The sequence below is a fragment of the Plectropomus leopardus genome, chromosome 16, assembly GCF_026936395.1.
Source record: "Plectropomus leopardus strain MGB_pleo_1.0 chromosome 16, ASM2693639v1, whole genome shotgun sequence".
Taxonomy (NCBI): domain Eukaryota; kingdom Metazoa; phylum Chordata; class Actinopteri; order Perciformes; family Serranidae; genus Plectropomus; species Plectropomus leopardus.
The window spans coordinates 9,359,205-9,384,221 of NC_142191.1; the positions used below are offsets into that span (position 1 = coordinate 9,359,205).

Genomic DNA, 25,017 nt, shown 5'->3' on the forward strand with positions numbered 1-25,017 from the left:
GACACAGAAACAAACACTTTCAGTGGACTTAAACTGACAGTGCACAAATGCCCAAAATGATTACATTGCAGCCTGTTTTGCCCTCTCGCTCAATTCTGGACCAATTTCAAAAAATGTTGTTCCCATTTGTCACTCAGACACAAAAACATGGGAAAACAGGGTCCAGATTAGAAAATACTGAAGTTATCCTTTAATGAATAATATAATTTGCACTATAGATAAAATAAATAAGACAAACATTCCATATTTAGGTGAGAAAAACTTAAAATAAAAACTTACAATAATACTTTTAAATTCTACAGGTCGACTCACCTCTGGTTCAACTGGTCGGACATAGTTGGAGGGGAAAACCCCGGTCTGATCCCCGATGCATCCTCGCCACCACTCTCCTTCTCTCTCTGTCACCATGACAACATCTCCCTCAACAAACGTCAGGTCCCCCGCCTCTGGGCTCTCGTACGTGTACAAGGCCACATACTCTGGTTCGGAAAAAATACATGACTGAGTCACAGCCACATATCTGACAGCAGACTTGCTTTTTTTTCTACATAAAAACTTTCCTTACCCTCTAACTGCACAGAGTCAGTGGTGTCAAATGCATCCACACTAGAATGAGAACAACACACAGTCAGTTTAGTCGTAGGATTAGCTTAAAGTTAAGGGTAACCAGTATTTATCAACTTGGATCATATTTTCCCTTCTTTGTGTGTCTAAGTGACTAAGTGATTTTTGTAATTTTTGAAGTTGGTCCAAAGAGAGAGCTGTAGCCAGTAGTGGTGAAGAAAGGTGCACGACATTTTACAGCCATTAAAGTATTTCATTGACATAAAGAGAGTCCTTGCATAAAACTAGACTGTCTCTTTTGAAATTGCTGCAACATAACCAGAGGAAGCAAAGAAAAAAAAGGGACTGTGGCATTGGGTTTTGCTAACAAGGTAGAAAACCTACAGCTACCAGCATGCATCGCGCCTGATCAGACCAATAAACGCTCCTGCTGGTGAGTGTAATAATGTGAAATAACAGTGGTCGGCTAGATCTCACATTACAGTTAAACAGTGAGCTAAAACATGTTTCTGAAAACATTTGAGGTGAGAAATATGCAACTCAGTGACAGAATATTGGTTTAGATTTGATCAGTGCTGCTTAGTTTTAGCCTTTTTTCACATTAACCACGTGGTTACAATGCAGCCTGTTTCATGGCTGCCGGATGCAGCGCTCTCTCTCAGTAATGGATCAGTTTCAAATATTGTTTTTCCTATTAGTCACTTAGACATAAAAACATGGGAAAATAAAGTCCAGGTTGAAGTACTGGAGCTTCCATTTAACATGGGTAAATGTGTCCACTCTCTCGCGTCTTCTTACTCTGTATTGACGCCCGTCTCCAAAGTGACGTAGCTTTTGGGGAACCAACCCTGCGTCCCGTTGAGCTGCCCCAACCACCAGTCATCTTTCTGCTGCAGCACACTGATGATGTCACCCTGTGCGAAGCTCAGCAGCGCAGTGATAGCATCGCCCGCACCGGAGGAGAGGCTGAGGTGAGTTTCTGAGGTGGAGGACCACGAGGAGATGGCTCGAGCCAGCAGAGGGACGGAGGACTGAGGGGCGAGGATATAAGAGCAACAAGGTTTTACTATTGGCACAGTGGAGAAATTCATCTATGAAATCAGTAAAACCAACATATCAGATATAGTGCAAGTCAAAATATCTATATCACATGACACGCTCTGACCATGAGACCTACTAACACTGATGTTATCTGCTGGGAGATGGAGATCTGTAAATGTCTGTGACCCACAGAGAGGCAGAGAGAAGAACTCCCAACAGGGAAAGCTATAAATACACAGCCATGCTGCTGTTGAATGTGTGCGTGTGTGTGTGTGTGTGTGTGTGTGTGTGTGTGTGTGTGTGTGTGTGTGTGTGTGTGTGTGTGTGTTGGTGTAAGCAGCAGCCAGACCTAGTTAGTTCCCTGCCAAAGCCTGTTTATAGCTCCGATATACTAAGACGGCAAACATCGACTACACAAACAAGAGACCTAACAAAGTACAACAAAACATTTAAACACTATTTAAACCTGCATTGATTATTTTTTTTGCCTTTCTGGGGGCAGAGCAACAGTTTGTAATCACAACACTGACATATAATCACAATACAAAGTTGATATGTCAACAAAAAGTTCACAAATCCAGCAAATAAAGAGAGAGATGTTTTTATATTCATATGTATATATTATGGTAGTGGTTCCCAGCTGGTGGGTGTGCGCCAACAGTGGGTCATGGGTCCACTCTGAATGGACTGCAAGTGATTCAAGACTGTGTCAAGTTTGTAAAAAAAAAAACACTTTATTGTAAAGTACAGAGAATTTCTGGCACAAAGATTTTATTTTGAAGGTCCATTTCTGTTTCTTACAATATGTTTTATTTCTTTGTGTTATAAGCTAACATGTTGTTTACATTTTGTGAATTAAAACTGAATATGTTTTATGTAGACCTTGAACTGATGACTGAAGAGAATTTTGAACCCCTTGACTCGACCAGTTGGGAATCGCTGCACTATGTTATATATTGTCGCATAATGCACTTTTTTTCTTGGTACATCTTATTTATATTTCTATTTTCCTATGATTTCTCTATGCCTATATACAGTATAAAAACCACTGTAACCTGTCTCAATTTCCCCCTGGAGATCAATAAAATATTCCTGTTTTCTCAAAGTGGAGAAATTGAAAAAAAAAACCAGTAAATTTATGGGCTGGAAAACAAAAAAAATGAGGTAAAAGAAGCTGAAGAAAAACCTTAAGCTGAGGGGGACTACAGAATTGAATAATAATTCTCTGTGGGTTTGTCTTTACAAGTGTCTCCTAGTCATTTGGTCCTTTGTTAATATAAAAATATTAATTATGGCCACTTTAATCTTAATAAACTGGCAGGACAAAAGCTCATAATAAGTGCTCTAAAAACCTTTTGAAAAGAGATTAAGAGAACTTTTTGTCCCTTTGATGCCTGACAACAGCCAGCAAATACAAAACAGAAAAAACACTCCCATGTTGCTCCTGTATAAAAACAAGGCCACCCTAATCAGACAATGAATGCTAATCTCTGAACCGACACGGCAACAAAACAGGGTTTTAATTTGCAGCTGGAGTCACTCTGTGAATTAGGAGTGAGCTTCCTTTAAATAAAACTAAGTAACTAATCTAATTTACTGGAGTGAAAAGTAAACACAAGTTGAACATTACCTGTGAAGCGTCTGATTGGGCAGGAACAACGCTGTCAGCCGCTACCTCCCCGTCTGGGACTCTGGGTAAAACAGGAGGGACAAACCATTAGGGAAGGAGCCAACACATGAATAAAAACAACCCAACAGAACTGTGGCAGGCATTACAATGCCCAAGGTGAATGTTAAACTAGCGGACGACACAAAAGCACAAAACTGTGCTATCTTTAGGGTAAACTGAAATATCACAAAAAATGTCTTTATCACACGCTTTTTCTGTCTCTCTGTTACCCTATATTTAGTGGTGGTGGCGGACAGGACGTTTTTCCAGGTGAAGACGGGCCGGTCTCAGTAGTTGTAGACCGGGTGGGACATTTCTCTGCATAACTCTGGGGGAACCAGCCCCTGTTTCCACGGTAACTCCCGCACAACCAGCCAGGCTCACCGACAGTCTGCTCATCCACCTGCATCATGGAAAACAATCAGCCACAATCACACATAACAAGGTGACGATGATAAACATGTTGATTCCCAAATGCTGTCGTCTTTTGGTCCAATCAGGAACAATTACTGCAACACAGCAATCAAACACAATTACTGTGTTTAGACTTCAACCACACGGCGACTGCTCTTCCTTTTCACTTGACCCAGTTTGTCTCTGCTCTGCATCTTTTGCCGCCCCACACTCATCAAATATTGTGTTAAAAACTATCAAATATCATAGTTACTACTGTAATATTAGCTAAAGTATTACTTAGCTAAATATTTTTCCTTTTACCTACAGCACTATTTATCAGTCTCAATTGTAAAAGGTATCGACCATAGAAATGTCTGCAGCCGGCTTGCGGTGCTCAAAGTGCAAAAAAATACATTTGAAAACTTCAACAGCAATGACTCCTTCTACAAATCATTATACTGGAGAGAAGGCAGACATCTCTGAAACTCACACAAAAATAATCAAAATATACCAAAAATATGTATTTTGGGTTGAACTGTCCCTTTTAACTGTCTGGGTAAAAACTTTATTATGAAGCAAAAGACATAAATAAATAAAATTAATAATAATCTCATGACTTTTTGAGGACTTTTTAGGCCTAAATCCTTTAAACTCATGGACCCAATGGACCCCAAAGAGGCCAACATTATAAGAAGAAATGGCTGGAACATAGTCTGTTTATTAAAATAAAAAAAAGTTAAAAAAAAAAAAAACAAAATCAGAAGATCTCAAACTTTCTAGGCCTTGATTTCTATTCCTCTGAAATCCACAAACTCTGAAGGATTTTAAGGTTTTTAAGCGTTATAAAAAACAAAATATTCGAGAAATACTTGGAATATAAAATATTTAAATATTTTTATATGCATGTAATGAACAGTGTGTCAGCGTGTGAGTTCACATCTTGGTTGTGTCTCGTACCTCGATGAGGCCGTCTGCGTCGATACTCAGCTCATCTGCATTTCGGGCAACAAACGAGTAAAGAGCTTTATATGTGGTCGAGGATCGCTGAGCTACCAACAACGGCTGCTGCTGTCCTCTCTCCTGCTCTTCTTTCCTCCTCCTCTCCTCCTTCTCCTCCTCTTTCCGTTTCTTCTCTTCCTCCTCCTCCCTCTTCCTCTTCTCCTCCTCTTCCTCCTCCCTCCTTCTTCTCTCCTCCTCCTGTGCTTTCTCCTGGGCTGCTCGGAGGCGAGCCTGTGCCTCCCTCTCCTCCTCCTCCCTCTGTCTGGCTCTCTGCTCCTCCAGCAGCCTCCTCTGACGCACTTCCTCTTCCTCCCTCTTGCTCTTCTCCTTCTCTCGTCTCTCTTGCTCCAGCTTTGCCAGTCTGTGGGAAGTAAATGCAACTTTTTAAATCCAACACAGAAGATGCATTTAAAAAAAAAAAAAAAATAGGGTCACTTAAACACTATGAGATACAAAAGCAGATTCAAGTAAAGTAATATGCAGTCACATGCTTCCTCTCACTCACCTGGCTGCCTCCTCTTCCTCCCTCCTCCTCCTCTCTGCCTCCTCCTCTCTGCGTCTCTGCAGCTCCCTCAGTTTCTCCTCTTTGACTCTGTGCAGGTCGTCCAGGACAGCTTGCTGCCTCACCTGCTTCTCCCTCAGCTCCTGATGCAGCCACAGGATGTACAACACATTAGAGAGATGTAAAAGACGCAAGCGGTAACCAGTTCAACAGCGCAGAAACAGCGTAATGATCGGCCACAAAGCACAACACATCTGGATGCAAGCTTTCACTCTGCTCCAACCACAAAACAGCCAAAGTAGTGGATGTCGTGACAGTCTTTTAGGTCCATTGTAAGTTAAAAAAAATAAATACATAAATAAGAGGCAGGGGAAAGGGGATATATTCCAATAAAAACCTCTATAAATATAATATAATGATAGTAATAATATTAAAAATTGATTAACGATTAAAGTTGTTAATTTAAGGAAAAAAAAGAAAAATACAGAAAAAAGAACTGTAATTAAATCTCATATGTAGGCTAACCCAAAACACATGTTAAAGCTGTTTTGGTGTAACGATGCATTGCTATCCCAAGTGTTTATTTGTTTGTTTTTTTTAAATTGAGATTTTAATCTGAGTTTTTAATCAAAGTAATACCCCCCGTCCCGGCTCCTTTATTATTTTTTTACAATAGCACTATTATGCCGTCACGGTACCTAAAGTACTGTAAATGAAATTTTCGCTCTATCTACAGAAAGAAGTAGATGTGTAATCACTAAAAACTACCTTTGTTTGGTGCAATAGTTCACATGCAATCATGTTTAAACATGCAAACCGTTCCACAAACTGGCAGCCATTCACAAAAAAACACATGCAGGCGGAGTTCAAAGTTTTTCTCTTTATAACACAGAAATTGTGCAGGTTAGATTTTTTGTGTGCATGTTTTACCCTCAGGGCGCATCCTGTTTACACAGAAAACACAGGCTAGAACAAATCCCATGGAGAGAAACAACAACAAATAAAGGAAGACATGGCACCGAAGCAGAGCTCCATGTAATAATGAGTCGAAAAGACGAAAGAAAAAAAAGAAATCGAATCATCACAGGATGAAAAAGAGATTGAAGATTGTGGCTTAATGGAAAACAAGAGGTGAGATTAAGAAGAAAAGAAACCTAATGAGGAGGAGTGGGGAAAAAAGATGACACAGCAGGAGGCAGAGAGACAAAGAAGAAGAAAGATAACCTTGATGAGAAGGAAGAGCTGGCTGAGGCAGGCCAGCAGAGACAGAAGGCCCCGCAGGACACAGTCATCCATATCCCCAAGCTACGAGAGACACACAGTGTGATGATGGAGTGGGGGAAGGGACAGAGAGGACAGAGAATGGGATGGACAGAAGGTACAAGACGTGTAATCATGAGAAAAGGAGGAAACAGGTGAGTTGTAAGGCAGGAAGAAAAAATAAAGTATGAAGTGAATTAGTAAGAAAGATGTCCAGGTTTAGGGAAGCGGAGGAAAAAGGCAGGAGAGGAAGAAAGGCGTTAAAAGCTTAAAAAGGCAGTTAAGAGAAGACCAAAAGAGAAAAAGCTGTTCAATGCTGCACCGATTAGTATCACACTGACGATGTATTGTGAAAAGGCATGACATCATCCATCACAGGTATTGAATTTTCAGACTTTCCACCAGTGAATATGTTTGCAATAACTGTTAGGTAACGAGGCATTCTTTGCCTGAGGGGTGAAACTAGAGTTTCCATGACCAGCTGAACAAGATTTCAGCATGAAGCTCCCTTTTCTTTTCTTTTTTATTCCAATAAAGCATAGCTGAAGGAAAGAAACAAAAATACAGCTCTTGGTTGGTAAAATTGGTGTAATCCATCATGAAGTTATGTTGCTTTATTTTGTCGTATTATTCTGAAAATTCCCGACTTCTACCTTGACAAATAGGTCAATACAAGTAAAATTAGGACTTCAAGAGACATTTTTCTTCCAGAAATAGTTTGGGGAAATACATTTTTTTTGCTTTCTTGTAGAGAGTTAGATGAGAAAATTACTTTTGTGCTTGTGCATCAATTTTGGAAAGAGCCAACTGATTCGCTTAGTTAGCATTAAGAAAAGAAACAGGAGGAAACAGCCAGCCTGGCTCTCTCCAGAAGTTAAAAAAAAACATCTACCAGAAGATCTAACGCTCACTAATTAACAAGTCATATTTTCTTTAGTCAGTGCACAAACAGAAACGTAAAAATACCACATTGTACATTGTTCCCCCGACAAAAAGCCAATGTGATTTTGGATTACTGCAGACAATAAACACTGTAGCAAACACACGTTCACGATACTTACACTTTTTGTTCAGCAAAATAATCTTCACATATTGACACCACTTTTATGATATTTGAAGCCAAAGTGCAATCATCAGAAGTTAAATATTTTAACAGTGACGCTGTAAAGCCAAGTTCAGCGTGATGATATACAGTCTAACAGCACTCCCTCTCTATATATATGATATTGCTCAAACAAAACATGAAAGTCTTTTACTCTTGTGTTAACAGTACACCTTATTTCAGGCATCTAACCAAAAACCATTCAAAAAACCCACTGACTTTAAGATGAGGAGACCAGGAGTGCAGCACTCTATCACCTGTTGTTACAAAATTTTAACATTACTGTTAACTAATAAATGGCAACTGTGGAATTGTAAAAGCAATACAAGGTCATGCTGTTGGACTGTATATTATCACAGCTGTGATTATCTTCGGTAAAATAACAGACGTGATGATATACAGTACAACAGCACTCCCTCTCATTATATATGAACAAATATATGTTTATATGAGCTTAAACAAAACAAGAAAGTCTCTTACTCTTGTGTTCACAAACCTTGTTTCAGGCATCTAACCAAAAACCATTCATAACATATCATCCAACTCTATCTAAAAAAAAAAATCAAATCTTTCTCTACAGTTACAAAAGTTTCTCTACAGTCTGTGATCTGAACTACTCTGTAGTGGCCTGACCTCGCTCCTTCTGAGCTAATTTGGGTTGTGTTGAATTCAAATATTTTAAACTCCTTTGAGACGGGCTAAAAATGTCACTCCCATCCTCCATATCCCGATTCAGCCTGTGCTGACCACTGACCTTAAGCTCCTTGTTGTACTGCTCCATCTGGGCCAGTTTGTCCGTGGTCTCCCTCTCCAGAGTGTCGAGCTGGTCCTTCAACCTCCGGCAATTCACCCCTTTCTCCGTCACGCTCCCGGTCAGAGAGGTCAAAGTCACTGCTACAAGGCAAAGGTCAAAAGGTCAGGGGAAAGTGAGACAGTATGATGTATTTGCCTTTTTGCATGCAGCAGGCGTTTGTCACCCACAGGAGAGTTTGTTGAGGTTGATGTTTCGCAGCTTCTCCGTCAGCCTCTGTTGTTCTGGGACCAGCTGTGAGAGCTTCCTCTGCCAGTCCTACGGCAAACACAGTCACACAAACACAAGATGAAAAATAAATTCATGGGAATAATTTACATTTTTGACAGGGAGGAAGAGAAAGCAAAAGCATTTCTTTAACCTCAAACTGAAGCTGCAATGTGTTGATCTCTGTGATACGCGAGTCCCTCTTCTGATTAACGAGGTCCACCTCTGCCTTCATGATCCGCCGCTTGCTTTGAGCGTCGCGGAGACGGTCTGAGATCTGCTTATGCTTGTTGCCCTATGACACAGAGCAGTTTACATCAGTGTGTGCGCCCACGCTTTCATGCAAGATTTTAAGTGCATATTTCTGAATGTGCAGACTCACCACAGCCTCCAGCTCCAACTCCAGACTCTTCTTTTTGGCTCTGAGTCTGGAGATTTCATCCTGCTCCCCCTCCCTCCTCCTACCCAGCTCCTCTCTCTTCGCACGCTCCCATTCCTCCCTCCGCTGGCGCTCCATCTCCTGCTTTGCTGCCTGAAAGAACACAAAAACATGATCTCTGGACATGACCATCTAGATCAGGGATAGTCAGCTCGTTTTTGTAAAATAACAAGAGGCCGGGGGTCTGTCGCAGCAGCCACATACATGTTTCTAGGATTTTAGGATGTTTTTTAGGAATTTGTGGACGTTTCTATAATTTACAACTTTTTCTAAAGATTTTAGAACATTTCTTGGATTTAAGGACATTTCAAGAACTTTAGGACATTTGTAGGATTATAGGACATTTTTAGAACTTTAGGATGTGTAGGATTTCAGAACTTTTCTAGGATTTTTGGACATTAGGGATGTAGCTAGGACTTCTGTGGGGGATCCTCCAGTGACACTATTTTTTATAAACAAGCTATATTCTGATGCTGTTGCACTCCAGCACCTTATGTATACTAAAAGTACAAAAAGTTGGGGGGCCACCTGGCAACCTACAGGGGGGCAAATTTGGCCCTCAGGCCGTAAGTTGAGTATGACTCTAGATGTTCATTATCTCAGAAGTAAGGTCACTTTCCTGCTCACCTCCTTTCTCTCCAGCTCTCTCAGCCTCTCCTCCTCCCTCTGTCTTTCCATCTCTCTCTGTCTCTCCAACCGCCTCTCCTCCTCTAGCCTCCTCCGGTTTTCCTGCTCCCTCGCCTCCTTCTCTCTCCTCTCCTGGGCCTCCCTCTCCTCCCTCTCTCTCCTCTCCCTCTCCTTTCTCTGCTCTTCTTCCAGGGCCAGGCGACGTTTCTCCAGCTCGGCGCTGCCTCGCGCAAAGTTCTCCTTCAGCTTGTCCTCAAAAGACACTAAGAACAAGAAGAGACAGGTATTATATAAAGGAAGACCAAATACTCACATTGTACAAAACATACAGAGAGGACATGTCGTACCACTGCTCTTGGGCTTTTGTGCAGGTTCTATCTCTGGTGTGTCCAATAAACAGGGAGTTATGTAGGGCCCCGTTCCATTTACAAGCTCGCTGGGTTTGACTCCTCCTCTGAAATGAAAACAAAACATAATTACCTCCTTGTGATTGTTCGTCTCCACACACCACTCAACATCTGTGAAAACATGGCTACTGTTGCAATTTACACTCCACAAAAACTCCTTGACTTTTCCAAAACTATCAATAACTTTTTCTAATTTCAGGATTTTTCCACAAATAGGAAAATGAAATTTCATGACTTTTCCAGGATTTCCATGATCATGGGAATCCTGAAATTCTAATCAGTTAATTCCTGAGTCCATATGGATGTTTGTGTTGAATTTGAGAAAATTTCCTCAAAGCCACATTTAGATGAGAATGGCCCAATTAAAAAAATCTTCATATGATAACATTTTAAAAATGACCCTCATGTACACAGATGTGCAAAAGCAACTGAAAACGCAGCAGTGTGCACGCCAGGCCAAGAGCCGCCGGCGTAACTTTGTAACGACACACTGTAGAGGAGCACCTAATGCATGCACAAAGTACGACCGTGACGTCACTGTTCTCACAACTGCACACTGCCAGTTTACACAGCAAAAGATTATACTCTGAACCCTGGTTTAAAAAGTTGTCCTTTTTTAGGCCCCCAAAATGGCGTTGTCATGTGAACTGCAAAATTGTTGCTGTGTAAATGGTCCCCTGGGCCATCTTGAGATATAACATTAATGAAATCAGACAAAGGCAAGATCACTGTGACCCTGACCTGTGGCCACCAAAATGTAATTACTTCATCCTGGACTCAAAGTGGATATTTGTGCCAAATCTGAAGAATTCCCCTCATGCTGTTCTTGAGATATCACATTCACAAGAATGAGATGGATGCACAGTGTCCTTGACTTTTGATCTTTGACCCCCAAAATCCAATCAGTTCAATTGGACATTGGTCCAAATTTGAAAAAATTCCCTCACGGCGTTCATGAAATATCACATTCGTGAGAATGGCATGAACGGATGGGCAGACAGACAACCCAAAAACATTATGCCTCAGGCCACAGAGGCATAAAAAAGAATCTGTAATAATGTAATAATGGGTCCAGTGTGTGTGTGTGTGTGTGTGTGTGTGTGTGTGTGTGTGTGTGTGTGTGTGTGTGTGTGTGTGTGTGTGTGTGTGTGTGTGTCTTACCTGAGAGAAGGAGGCACCAAGTCTTGTGGCAGTGTGAGGGGAAGAGGTCGGCCAGTTTTAGCCATGTCCACCAGGTGCATGGCCAGAATAAACTCATCAGCTTGTAGCTGACCGTCCTTGTCCACATCTGCCAGCGTCCTGCATACACACAACGTAGAACTCACATTATAAAGCAGTAAAGACGAAATCTGTAACTTTTTGGGGTGAAAATATGATTTCAAAGCAGCATGATTGTTTTTTCTGGAGGCAGCAGAGCAAGCTATAAAGAAATTATCACCTCATAAAGTTGTGCGGGGGAAAGAGCTGCAAACAGCGGCCTCATTACAGAAAAATATCCTAACAGCTCGTCATATCTTAAGCTTTAAAAAATATAGAAAGAATCCTATTTTCCTATTACAGAAGCAATTCCTAAACTCCTAAACTTGTGTCCCATCCTATTTCAGACCTATCTTATCATAGCCCTGTGGTCTAGTGTGTAGGATTTAGTGGCATCTCGAGCTGTTTTTCCACACTCGTGTGCCAGCTTTGCTTCTGTTTGGTTTGACTCGGCACGTCAACCAAGAGCAGAAGGGATCTGAGTGTCCATTAAAACAGGGCGACCTGCTTTAAAATGTGTCTTTAACTGATGACACCTGGTCTTGAGTAATGACATTTATAAGCAGAGATTTAGTTAGAAGGTACAAAAGTATTAAGAGCTGAACGCAGACTATTAAAATTTACTTTCTCTCTCGTCTCCGTCACAGACAGACGTGAGTTTAGTCTTGAAACACCTGGTGCCCAAAGTGCTAATGGAAAACCCCTAAACTAGTGAGTTTGCAGATTACAACCACTTGAAACATCTCCTGTGTGCAAAGCATGTAGGAGAACTACGGTGGCCGACTCAAAGATGTGAAAATGCCAAAACACATATGGCCCAGTCTATAGCCAGTGTTTGGATTGTCTGTTCTGGGCTACTGTAGAAAAAAAACAGACTATGCAGAAGAGAACCTGCTCCGTATGTAGATTTAAACGGCTCAACAAATTATTCTTATTTTCCAGTTTTTACATGACAACAAAAACATAGTTATTTAATATCATATTCAATTTCTGCCACTATATATACCCCTAATCCTTCACACTGGACCTTTAAATCATATTCATGAAAAAGGTTGAGCCATAAATCATGGCAATAATATCCACACAAAGTGAAGCAAAAATACCAGTGTAGTTATGATTTAATGGCATCATCCATCTAAATTTCACGCCTGTCTAGTGGTTTTCGACACTGTTGTGAACTTAAAAAAGTCACGCAGCATGAGATTCAATTCTGTTTGGTTTTATTCTATTCAGTTTATAGCCCAAATCACAATTTGCCTCAGAGGGCCCCCCAACCTTTGACAAGGAAAACAATTGCCGCCGTAGTGGTTGTATGCCTCCGTGAACCAGTCACATTGCACTTACAGTTTACATTATAATGTCACGGTGAAGTTGACCTTTGGCCTTACAGATATAAACCATTATCCCTTCGTCATTTTATCCTATTAGACATTTGTGAAATGTTTTCATAATACATGAGAATACGTAAGAATACATGAGTTATGGTCAAAAATATATTTTTGGGGTCAAAGTGGCCTTTGACCTTTGGACTTCAACCACCAAATTCTAATCAGTTCTTGATTTATCATGTTCACAAGAATGAGAAAGACAAGGTCACGGTGACCCTGTACTCGGACCTTTGACCACCAAAATCTGTGCATGTTTGTGTCACATTTGATCTTGAGATACCACATCACACCAACACACCAAGCCGAAAACATAATGCCTCCAGCCATGGCGCAAAGTCACAGAAACCTCAGGAGGAGCAACTGAGGCGGGATCCTCTTCCAGGGTGAACAGACGTGCAGTAGATGTCATATGTACACAACGGACCAACATAACAAAATGACATTATACAAGGTGACAAAAAGATGTGTGTACCTGCTGGATTATACAATCAGGGGTAAGTACGCACACACGCTCACACACATCTTATACTCACCAGATGGTAGCGAGCTGAGTCTGCGTCAGGTTGGATGCAATCAGCGCGTTTCTAACCTGAGGTCCTGCAAAGTAAAGGTTACATCAGAAAAAATAACAGAGCAAATTCTCACGCCAGCTGACGTGGATGTGTTTGTGTATTTCTGACTGCCACGTTTTGTCGAGTGGGGTTAAGAGCAATCACAAGAGTACGTGAGTGCATGTGTGTAAAGTGAAGCTGACCCAGAGAGCTCTGTCAAACTTTGAGAAGGCCACTCATGAGCAGCGAAACGATCCTGAGAACCTCGTGTTTATTTAGGCTGGTGTGTGTGTGTGTGTGTGTGTGTGTGTGTGTGTGTGTGTGTGTGTGTGTGTGTGTGTGTGTGTGTGTGTGTGTGTGTGTGTGTGTGGGGTGTACCAGACAAGTAGCCACTCATGAGCTTGTCTAGCGTGTTAAACTGCTGGCGGTACTTGAGTCTCGAGGCCTGCGGAACGGCCCAATCACTTGCTCCCGTCTTTGGAGAGTTACTGGCCAACGACGTGGTGGAGGAAGAATTTGAACTACGAACAGAGAGAACAGAAAGGCATGTCAACAAACCAACTTATCGCCTAAAAGTTAAGTTACACAACAACACCATGTGGTCACTTTCTGTGTCGTATTCAAGCCTCGACTTAAAACCGCTAATTGCTCCGAGACTCCCCGGTGTTATCTTTCTGCTCTTAATTAGCTGTAGAGGAAGCAAACGACCACGCAGACAATGACTCTCTGAAACGAGACAGCGCTGTGCTCCCGGGCTATGCTAATCAGCCGTTCTGTTTTTATTATAAACAATGCCTGTACAAGAATAGCAAAGTATAGGCTGGGCCAATGATGTTCTTTTCAGAAGAATGTACTTTTTTCCCGGTCATTATAGCCGGGTGGAAACTTGCAACACTCCTCTGAAATAAAAGAGGAGGTTTCAGGGAGACAATGGGAGATGCAGTGTGGGATCCTCCCTCTGCCCAAGGGCTTTATTTCTGTGTGTGTGTGTGTGTGTGTGTGTGTGTGTGAGAGAGAGAGAGAGAGAGAGAGAGGAAAAAGAGAGAGAGTTAGTGCAAACAAACTAAGTACAAAGCAATAAGGATTGATCAACATGTGTTGCTTTGGAAAAACTAACATATGTTTCAAAAAGAAAGCTGACAGTTTGTGAAAATATGTGGGGGAGCTTCATGGACTTTTAAAAACAAAATGTTGCTAAAGAACAATAAAACCAAAGATGGCAGAGGGGTCAGGGCAATCGGAAACAAGAATATTAAATGGTTTAGCCCAGTTAATAATAATAAGAAGAATAAGAATAATAAGAATAATAAGAATTTTGGGGTTTTTTTGCTTTGTTTTTGTTTACTTTTTCATTTTAAGGTATACCATATTTGCTGCTAAGACTATTTAATTTACATGTTACATCTGTTATAATTGAAAACCCCAATAAAGACATTGTTTTAAAAAAAAAAAAAATTCTTATGCATGCTTTAAAAAAAAAAGATATTGGAACCTTTTTCATTCCAAAAAAGGTTCTTCAGAAGCAAATGGTTCTAGGTAGAACATCAGCCCTTCAGAAAGAATCCTTTTGGAACCCTTATTTCTAAGAGTGTGGTTCTACAGGGAAAAAACAGAGTCTTTCATGATATAAGAGGACGTCACAATGAGGACGGGAAGGTTAAAATGATGTGGGTGGCTGCTGGATCAACCTGTACCTGTATTTGACCTTCTAACGTTCCTGTTGTCCTTATTTATGCTTCTCTTACCACCAACACCTGAGGTCAGGACAAACACTGAGCCATTTAAAGAAATACATTGAAAATGAAATCAGATACCACTCCTATCTTTTTCCCAAACCACACAATGAAAAGGAGCAAGGACACTGGATACTTCTATTGTCCTTTTTTTTAAAAGGGAATCTCTCTGTTACTGAAACCACTTAAAACCACCCTGACTCCAGTTTCAACTTGTTTTCACCTTTTTACTTCCCTCTACTCTAACTTTTTCAGAAAAACTGAAAAAAAAGTGCATGAAATTTTGACTGTGGTAGATTTATGACTACAAACCCATTCAGTCTTATCTCATATTTCCACTTCCCCTTGAGATATAAAGGAAAAATGTATTGCCGATAACATTAATGATATTCTGAGCATATAATTTAACAAAACTCATTAGTTAAAAAAAACAACTTAAAACTGGTGACTTAAACAATACATATATTTTGCTCCACTTATAATAACAGTAACCTGTTTTGCAGGTTATTATCATTATTTCTAATTATCATTAAAAACAAACATCTTAAAGGGACAGTTGACCCCAATATCAAAAATACACATTTTTTCCTCTAACCTATATTACTGCTATTTATCAGTCTAGATTGTTTTGGTTTGAGTTGCAGAGTGTTGGAGATATAAGCCGTAGAAATGTCTGCCTTCTCACAAAAATGGTGGAGCAAGACGGCTCAAAATGCCAAAAAACACACATTTGAAGAGCTTAACATCAGTGTCCCTTTCCAGAAATCATGACCTAGTTACTTAAGATAATCCACAGAACTCATTGTGAGCAGTTTTAAGTAGGAACTATTTTCTTTCTACCAAATTACACCTGCCAACTGCACAGAAGAAAGCGCAGTGATATATATATATATATACACACACACACACACACACACACACACAATATACTACATATTTGATTTGATTTGATTTTTTATCTATTTCGAACATGTAAAAAAGGAAATAAAGAAACACTGCACAAAAATAGGCCGACAAAAAGAAATGAAACAATGAACAATGAAAAACATGAAACAAAAAAAATGTCTCAATACAAAATGACTAGCTTCACATATTCGAAAAGGAGCATTCAATCCCACCCCTTCCCCATAAGTCACTGAATTTTTATTAACTAGCTATAGTAGCTAGCTATACTAGCTATACTAGGTACATTTCCATGAATATTGTGTATATATATATATATATATATATATATATATATATATATATATATATATATATATATATATATATATATATATATATATATATATATATATATATATATATATATATATATATATATATATATATATATATATATATATATATAAAACCCACAATATTCATGGAAATGTACCCAGTAATTGAATGCGACCCTTATGGTGGTGCTAAAGGAAAAGTCATGGGATCACTAAAGTCTGTAGACTTGTTGCTTTAAGAGCCGTGAATAATTGTACAAGAGTTTATGGCAATCCAATCTGTAGATGTCCAGATAAAATACCAATGAGTTGGACCTCCATGGCGACTAAAGATAGATGGAAACCTCGCATTAATAGTGACCTCCTCCTGTGAGAGTGCCATTTGATTCCAGCTCTCCTCTAATGTTTGTGACTGTAAACATGCCCACTTCCTACAGTTGCCAACTAGAACATCTGATTTCAAAATGCCCTTCCTGCTCCCTCTCTTATCAAAGTGTTTCATCTCAGCTTGCATTCTGATCCTCGACCCTTTGCTGCAAAAACTCTGCTTCTTTGTAAGCACTGGACTAATGGAGCTGCTGGTAGTGTTTGACTCAGTGTTTATGCCAGCCTAACTGCAAAGTAAATGGTGCATTTCAGAAATCCTGACATAAAACTTTTGGGTACTTGACTCTGAATGTGTGCCTCAAGAGGAACATGGTGTGCTGACAGAAGACATTAAAAAATGAGCAAAATTCTCCTTTCAAGCTTTTTTTAGGGAAGCTTTCATGGTTATTTTATACAGTGTGGATTTATTTACGCTCTGGTTCTTACCTGCTGGATCCGAGGTCCAGGAGAGAGTTGGCCTTCGACATGCCGGTGGACGGAGAGAACGCCATCGGTGAGGAGAAGCCAGAGAGAGGGAGCACTGCGCACAGATTTGGAGGCAGTTGGTTAATAGTTAAATATCATTTTGACAAACTCAGTGTAATATGAGAAGAAAATGTGAATTCTTTAGTGCATGCAAGTAAATACATACAGGGTGTGCATGTGCTTTGTCTTATGCAATCAATCTCTGCCATACTGTCAACGTGCAGGATGCAGTTGACCTTGAACGTGTGTACATCTAATCTTATCTCTCACACTTTACAGTCGCAGCACACAGAGCTCCAGCAGCAAGGCTGTTGACATCTGGCTAAAAACAAACTGTTTTGTGCAGACCCTGTGCTAAAGTCTCGAGAGCTGTGGCACTGAGATATTTTCACTAGCAGCAAGAGAGGGGGGGATAAAGATTGAGGGAACACCAAATAATAGAGAGATTTCACACACACTCTCATTAGATTGCCCATTTCACAGCCAAAAAGTGTAGTTGCAAACTGTGAGAATAAAGAGCAGCCAAAGGACAGATGGAGGAGGGGAGAGATGAAGAGTTCACAGTCAGGCTAAATGTATACTTGCGCCTAAATTCAATGTTTTTATCCAATATATACACTTACAGCAAAGACAGAGGAAAAAGCAGCCGCTACTGCAACATACATAATCATACTGTATAGAGGCTATATATGCTTCCATATTCAAGTCAGATACAAGACCTCAGGGAGCACACAGATAAGGTGCAGCCCTTTCATGTTGCATGGGTAATCCGAGCCATATTAACACTGCACCATAAACCCACAAGACCTGAATAAATCACTGACCCTTATTCACTAAACATTACACACTGCAGCAGCTATTCATTAATCCATCTTTGAGTTTGTGCATTAAAGGGATAGTTCAAATCTTTTGAAGTAGGTTCATATGAGGGACTTATCCGTGGGCAGTATATTGCATACAGTAGATGTTTGTCTGCACAATACCAGTCCCCACAGAATGTACTGCTGAGGACGGGGGCAACAGCAAAATGGTGTCAGTTCATTTTCAACATAGGACGGGGGTTGCAAATTAGCCTTGGCTAGAAACCTGTATGCATAGCATCTACTTTGTATTTCTGATGAAGCAATGTGTCATGCATTTGTCCCTGTCAAATTAACATGTAAATAAATAAGAAAATCAATTTTAGCTCACTGAACACGGGAGCCGCTGGTCTTCTGCTGCCTCCATCACTTAGTTTGTTTGGGTTATTGTGTGACTCTGGCGTTTAAAAGGGTTTGGTTTCACCAAACTTACTAACTGCTCAAGGCAGTGGGAGACCAGCAGCTCCTGTTTTTAGCAATGGTAAATCGCTGTTTTTCTCAGTGGAGTCTCGCTTTAAAAACTGCGACTTAACAGCTGCAGTTCCTTGTGGAAATTTCTGCTGCCCTGAAACATCACAGCTTGGCAACTCAGGTATTATTGAAATTTCCTGATTTCCCACTTGTAATTACAACTTTGGGGGTCCATTCATGTGCTCATAACTAGTAAATACCTTAAATACGACATTTCTGAGGAGCACTTAAGGGCAGCATTAGGATAGATTTAATTTACAAAGAACTGGTGCAACTGGTCCAAGAAGCTTGGGACCTCAAAGTCTGAGTGGATTTACACCTAAAAGTTCAAGTGCCCAAAAAGATGAAAACGAGCATTGTCACATTTATTCTTCTCATTTTACCTGCCTGTGCACCCGGCTGTAATGTTATGGTAATGACTTTCTTTGCATGACCAGAGGTTAGTATTGATAGCACAAGCTTCTTATCTATGCTGCTCGCTGTTTTTTTTTTTCAGCCGTCCGTTCTCCTCTTTTGCATTTAATCTCAAAGTGCCAATGAAATATCCCTGATACTCTGGAACATAATTCAACATCTTCAGTTCACCTTCTTGATCAAAGGTTAACCCTCTGAAACCTGGATCGACATCAGTTTTCTTGTGACTTTCACAAGTTATTTGACCCTTTGAAACTTTAGCAAATTGGTTTAATTTCGTTCAGAAATATAGGAGGAAAATGGCAGTGACCAACTTGGCATGAAATGTCTTACAAATTGCAAGAAATTAGTAGCGTGAAAATTACCTAAAAAGTAGTTTTAAAAAAAGAGGTCAGGATTGTTAGAAAATTATCCTCAAAATAGAGGAAAATGTCCACAAATACATATTTATAATTATATGCTACAGAAAAAATATTATAAAATATATGAAATAATACATTTATTTTCAGCATTTTTAACATAATTTCTTTATTTATTTTATTATTTTTTGCTTATTCTCAGGTAATTTTCTTTAACTTTTTTACTAATTTCTTGCTCATTATTTTGGCCATGTCTTGCTAAGTTGCTTTCTGCCTCTTTCCCCATATTTTTGAAAAGAATCAAACCGACTGGCTCAGGTTTCAAAGGGTTACGTTTCAACTAATTGGTGCTAATCCACCAATGAATATGTATCTGTATTTGTTAGGTGCACAAATCAGAATGGTTCCACAGAAGAACCAACCTGCGTTGTTGGGAACGAAAGGAGGGGTGAGGAGGTTGACATTGCCGTTGGGGAGTCCAGGGTTTCCCATGGAGGTGATGAGGGGCAGAGTCATTGGCGTTGGCACCAGAGTTTGCACAGAGTGCATGGAGGGGTTAGCCGGGATGGGTGTTAGGATGGGCATGGCTGACATAGCTGACATGGATGACAGACCAACTGACAGGTTTGGCATTGAACCCATCCCTGTAAGGAGGAAACACACACGTGAACATGAAGATACAAAGAACACTGTTTTAGGAGACTTGAACAGCTGAATTTAAAAATGGGTTGCTTATATTTTCTAAAAGGTAAACCTGAATTTACTGCAACTCAGCTAAATGAAAAGGTGCCGTTTGTGTCAATCAAGGACTCGCCTGCTTGCTGCCTATTATTGTCTGAAAGTTGCCATCATTTTGTACAATCAGACATTTCATAAAAGTAGCCATTTCTTTTTCAAATGCATCCCATTTTGAAATAAAACTAATCAAATATATGAGTTAATTTCCCTGAGTTAAAGCTGGGGTATGCAGGATTCTGGAAAATCCCAAAAAAGACCTCCTGCCACAAGACGTCCATACGCATGTGCACATAATTTATTCAGTTTTTCCAAACATTAATCTATTTATTGTTATTTCACTATAGAGTTGCACACAGGGCATTCAATCAGCCACTTCTTGTCCAACTCTCTCTCAAAAATGACGCCAACCCCAGCTTTAAACAACACTTCTCAGACATTAGGTTGTATGAGAACGAGTTAAAAATGAAGTTATTTTGAAACGGGATGGTGGCTGTAATATCCTCTGAGATATCTTTACCAAATCGCGCCGCTGAAGGGACGGTTGAGGCAGAATTGCAGACAGGAGTTTGCTTCATGGTGATTGGCAGGACAGACGGTAAATTCCGCCCCTGAAGTTTGAGTTTAATGAGCTTCATTGCGATGGAGAACTCCTGTCTGTCCATCTTCCCGTCGCTGTCCATGTCAGCGAGGTTCCTGCAGAAAGAGGAGACGGAGATTAGGCATAACATCATCTGTTTATAGGAAAGTGTGCGCTCCTTGAATTTCGTTGCTGAGAAAGTGGAAAGGGCAAGAGTTACACACATCTTTTGTGGGACTGAATTCCAGTAGCACTATTCACACACCAAAACACACACAGGCACACACACACTGTCTATTGTAAGTACAGTTTCTCCTCTTTCTAACACACACAGTTTACTAGGTGGGGCAAACTGTGAAGGAAGTGACTTCTCAACAGGAAGTACAAATCAGGCCGTGAAATCCAAACTAACTATCCAAAAACAAAGGTTGGACCTACTGACCTACTTGCATTGGCTGAACAATGTGGTGCTTACCAGATCTCAGCCAGGACAGACGCAGGCAGGCCAGACTGGAGGAAGAATTTCCTGGCTTGCTCTCCTTAAGACAGACACAAAAAAAATCACTGGGGTGAAGTGAGATGGCATCTGATACAGCCAAACCACTTTCTATTTGTTGTGGCAACAGTGTACCTGAGACATAGCCGAGGACGGGGGCGAGGGTGTCAAACTGTTTGTCGTGCTTCCCCCTCTCCTCCGGAGTGATGGCCCACGCGCTGGCTCCACCTGAACAAAACCAAGAGACAATCCTGACTTACTTGAAATCAGAGCGCAAAGGGATTCTGATGTCCTCTTATTGGTGTAAATCCTTTTTTTTGTTGTTTTTTTATTTTTAGAGATTTTATTTAATTTTTTTTTTCAAAACATACAAAAGACACAGTCACAAATTGACAGTACAAAAACACAAATTTACATTACAAATAACTCAAAAATAAATTAATATTAAATAAAATGAATTAGCACATGATACACAGAAAAATGTAACTAATAAAATCAATTACAATACAATTAAAGGAAAGGTCGATAGATTAACGGCCTGGCCAATTATTGGGGCTGAAATTTGGCCAATTATCTGTATCAGCATTTTATTTTAATGATTGATAAAAAGTACAAAGAAAATGTCAGCATGGGAGAAACTTTTACTTTGTAAAACCTCAGTGAGTAATTTTTATTTATTCATTTTTTATTTAAATTTTCACTTGACTTTTCAAAAAAAGGAACTTGCTGTATTTGATGTTGAAAGTCTTAGTTTTGATTAAACATTTGCCCAAGGCATTTAAACAAAGTTTTTATGTTGGCGTTTGTAATAATAATAGTATTGAGAGAAAGATTTGAAATTTTATTTATCATATCGATTCCAAATATCAGTTATTGGTCTAATTAGCTACTAATAATCGTATCGGCCCTAAAAAAAACAAAACAAATATCAAACAACCCCTATTTGAGAGACAGAAAAGCATTAACCATAAAAACATGGTTTATTATAACACTTTATTAGTGTTAATCTTGTTCAAACACAACGTTTTTAGTTTGCAAAAACAGGATAAAGGATCAATGAAAGTGTGAGCCACAGAGGCGTCCTGGTAGCCAACTGATTAAATGGTAAATTAACTCACGGTCACATGACACCTCTCTAGACCACACAAAGCAGTTTTAACAAAGTCACACTCACCCATTCACACACACATTAACACACTAGTGTACTGCTATCATACAAGGTGCTACCTGCTGCTCAATTATATACATTCACACGCTGATGGTGGAGCCATCAGGAGATATTTGGGATTCAGTATCTTGCCTACTGTTTGATTACGAGTTCTGCCGGGGACCTTTGCTGTATGCCATCCCCTCTTTCTCTTACCCTGTCCTATGTCACTTTCTCATATCAAAAGCAAAACTTCCGTACGCAGACCCCAGCTCTCTGAGCGCAGTTTTTCAGAGGTAATCTGACGATCGAAGATCATGGCCATCAGATTCGATCAAATCTTGAAAATGAAAATGACAAAGGGATTCTGAAAATCGGCAAGATCACGCCAACAGAGGGCTGGATTTCAGAAACAATTTTAATAAACTAAATGCAATAAAAACTGGTGAAATATATGTACATGTGTTTATATTTTGCACTGATATGTTTAACTGCTACAGTGATAAACGAATGAAGTAGACATTATGCTACAATTTATGCCATTCAGTGCAGGAAAGGGAAAAAATATATATAATGTATTTTATCCCAACTAAATGATCCACCAAATAACTCTCAATATCAAACAAAAATTACTCAGTTTTAACTTTCTGTCTCCATGATGGCTCTTTTACCTGTTATTGCTTTCGTAGCTACTAGCGGCCTGCATTCTGACATACATATATATATATATATATATATATATATATATATATATATATATATATATATATATATATATATATATATATATATATATACAGTCCCATTCAGAGTCCTGGTTACCCGGATTTGATAATCTAAAAGTCTGTATCTGGATCAGGGTGATGCAGTCTGATGTTGCTTTTAATAATAATAATAATAATAATAATAATAATAATAATAATAATAATAACAACAACAACAACACATTGTATTATATTGCACTTTTCTAGAAACTCAAAGTCGCTTTACATACAAAAAACAACATAAAAGATTTTCAAATCCAGATCATATAATCCAGATTGTTTTTTTTAACAAGTGGGCCCAGAAGACCACAAATTTCAGATGTTTATATTTATTTTTAACGTATTTATTGTATCTATTGTATACTGACTATTATCTGTGTTTATTTAGTGTGCTATGGACCTTATTCTGTGTCCTTAATCACTTCATTATGATAATAATAATAAAAATGATGATGATAGCGATAATAATGATTATAATAATGATAATGATGATAATAAAAATAAGAAGAAGCAGCAGCAGTAGCAGTAGTAGTAGTAGTAGCAGCAGTAGTATTGTACGAAATTTCATGGCATAGACCAACATTGCCATCCAAAGAGCAATGCCGCTAGCATGACTAAGAAGTACAACCACTACAAAAACTCCAACAGAGATGCAAACTCATAAATGCATACAGTTTATACTAGACATTAACATTTCAATAGACTGTAACTCTACACAGCATCAACAGCTGTCACCGGTACTGCTGTGTAAAAGGAACTTTAATACAAAAAGATTCTGCTTTTATTATAACACCAGCTGCATTTCAAAGCCCTAAACTTTCATAAATGTGACAGCAACTGTTCTCAGGAAGAAAAATACATAGAAGAAAGCAATTTTAAACCATACTGTGTGGGCTGCGCTCTGCTCGTCAACAGCTTCACACTGAAAGTCCCCAAAGCAGAAATGCTAATACCGAATTCAGTATACAGTGTCTTTTTTAACTTTGCCATCCAAAAAGTCTGCATAATTTTCATCCCAAATGAGATCTCCTGCTCTGATGAAACCACTCTTAACCAACTCCCGACAATGATTAATGTATAAAAATGTCCAGTCAGCTTTTTTTCACTCCGCTCCACTCTCGCATATCTCAAGGTAAGTTCAGGGTTGGCCATGAATTAAATATGAAGTCAAATGTGCTATGTGAGGGGTATGAAAAACTCAATTCTTACTCAATTTCAGAGGACGTCTCTAATAGAGGGGGACGAGAGATTATCATCGGAGCTGATAATCAATTAATCATAAGGGAATCTGTGAAATTATTCAAATCATAAGACGATCAGAGTATATTCAAAGCCTTTTCCTTCATTTCTGAAGCCTTTTTTAATTAAAAGACTGACTGTAAGGACGTTGTGCACAGATGGGTGTCTCCATATGGCAGTAATCGAAGGACAAAGATGAAGATAAAGAGACAATGACAGATAATGAGTCCAGACAGCGGAGATAGAGGAGAGTGATGCTCAAAAGATGAATTCAAACCAGCGTGGCTGATTGATGGACTAGTTTATCCACTCTAAACTACATTCAGACATTCGAAACAGATGTGTTGATGCAAGAAACGGCCAACGCTACAGCTGTGAAGTGGGTTGTTTTAATGTTACAGATGGAAAACAACTGGGGACGAAACTGGTTTCTCTGGCTGACAGCGACAGACGGGACTCCCTGATGACAATACCTGTAACCATAGCGATCACAGCAGTACAACCCTCAAACAAATGTTAGGACAGATTTTTTTTCATATCAGTGAGTTAAGAATAAATAAAATTAAAGTAATAATGAGCTCATCGCTGGTTTGAAAATGTGTTTCACCAAAAGAAAAGTCCCTGCAAAAGTAGAGTCAATTTGATAAACAAAACAAAATAAAATTACTTAAGGAAGCTTAATTCAGGGCGCCCAGTAGCTCACCTGGTAGAGCGGCCGGCCCATGTACAAAAGCTATGTCCTTACCGCAGCAGCCACAAGTTCGATTTTAACCCCTGCCCTTTCCTGCATGTCATCCTCACTCTCTCCCCCTTTCACGCTATATCTGTCCTTAAAATAAAAGCAAAAGGCCCCCAGAAATAAAAAAAAAAAAAAGAAGAAGAAGAAGCTGAATTCAACCACAAACTGAACTGTTACATAGGGGACCA

At 39.5% G+C, this 25,017-nt stretch overlaps 1 protein-coding gene across 5 annotated transcripts in view; it reads right to left on the bottom strand.

Moving 5' to 3' along the window:
• The window catches only part of itsn2a (intersectin 2a), a 55,048-nt gene that overhangs the window by 16,385 nt on the left and 13,646 nt on the right, over positions 1 to 25,017 (bottom strand). For 2 of the 5 annotated variants that reach the window (XM_088089662.1, XM_042503129.2), the window contains exons 3-24: positions 21,076 to 21,168; positions 20,920 to 20,983; positions 20,385 to 20,560; positions 19,552 to 19,773; positions 16,987 to 17,080; positions 13,599 to 13,741; positions 13,203 to 13,266; positions 11,186 to 11,323; positions 9,965 to 10,071; positions 9,618 to 9,880; positions 8,934 to 9,083; positions 8,706 to 8,846; positions 8,515 to 8,602; positions 8,288 to 8,427; positions 6,396 to 6,476; positions 5,175 to 5,314; positions 4,628 to 5,030; positions 3,505 to 3,677; positions 3,236 to 3,296; positions 1,363 to 1,595; positions 566 to 606; positions 313 to 479 (exon numbers count right to left, since the gene is read on the bottom strand). In XM_088089662.1, coding sequence (XP_087945788.1) covers positions 313 to 479; positions 566 to 606; positions 1,363 to 1,595; positions 3,236 to 3,296; positions 3,505 to 3,677; positions 4,628 to 5,030; positions 5,175 to 5,314; positions 6,396 to 6,476; positions 8,288 to 8,427; positions 8,515 to 8,602; positions 8,706 to 8,846; positions 8,934 to 9,083; positions 9,618 to 9,880; positions 9,965 to 10,071; positions 11,186 to 11,323; positions 13,203 to 13,266; positions 13,599 to 13,741; positions 16,987 to 17,080; positions 19,552 to 19,773; positions 20,385 to 20,560; positions 20,920 to 20,983; positions 21,076 to 21,168 — 3,182 coding nt within the window. The remainder of the gene's footprint in view (positions 1 to 312; positions 480 to 565; positions 607 to 1,362; positions 1,596 to 3,235; positions 3,297 to 3,504; positions 3,678 to 4,627; positions 5,031 to 5,174; positions 5,315 to 6,395; positions 6,477 to 8,287; positions 8,428 to 8,514; positions 8,603 to 8,705; positions 8,847 to 8,933; positions 9,084 to 9,617; positions 9,881 to 9,964; positions 10,072 to 11,185; positions 11,324 to 13,202; positions 13,267 to 13,598; positions 13,742 to 16,986; positions 17,081 to 19,551; positions 19,774 to 20,384; positions 20,561 to 20,919; positions 20,984 to 21,075; positions 21,169 to 25,017) is intronic. The other 3 variants (XM_088089664.1, XM_088089663.1, XM_088089661.1) reach the window with 2 other exon arrangements.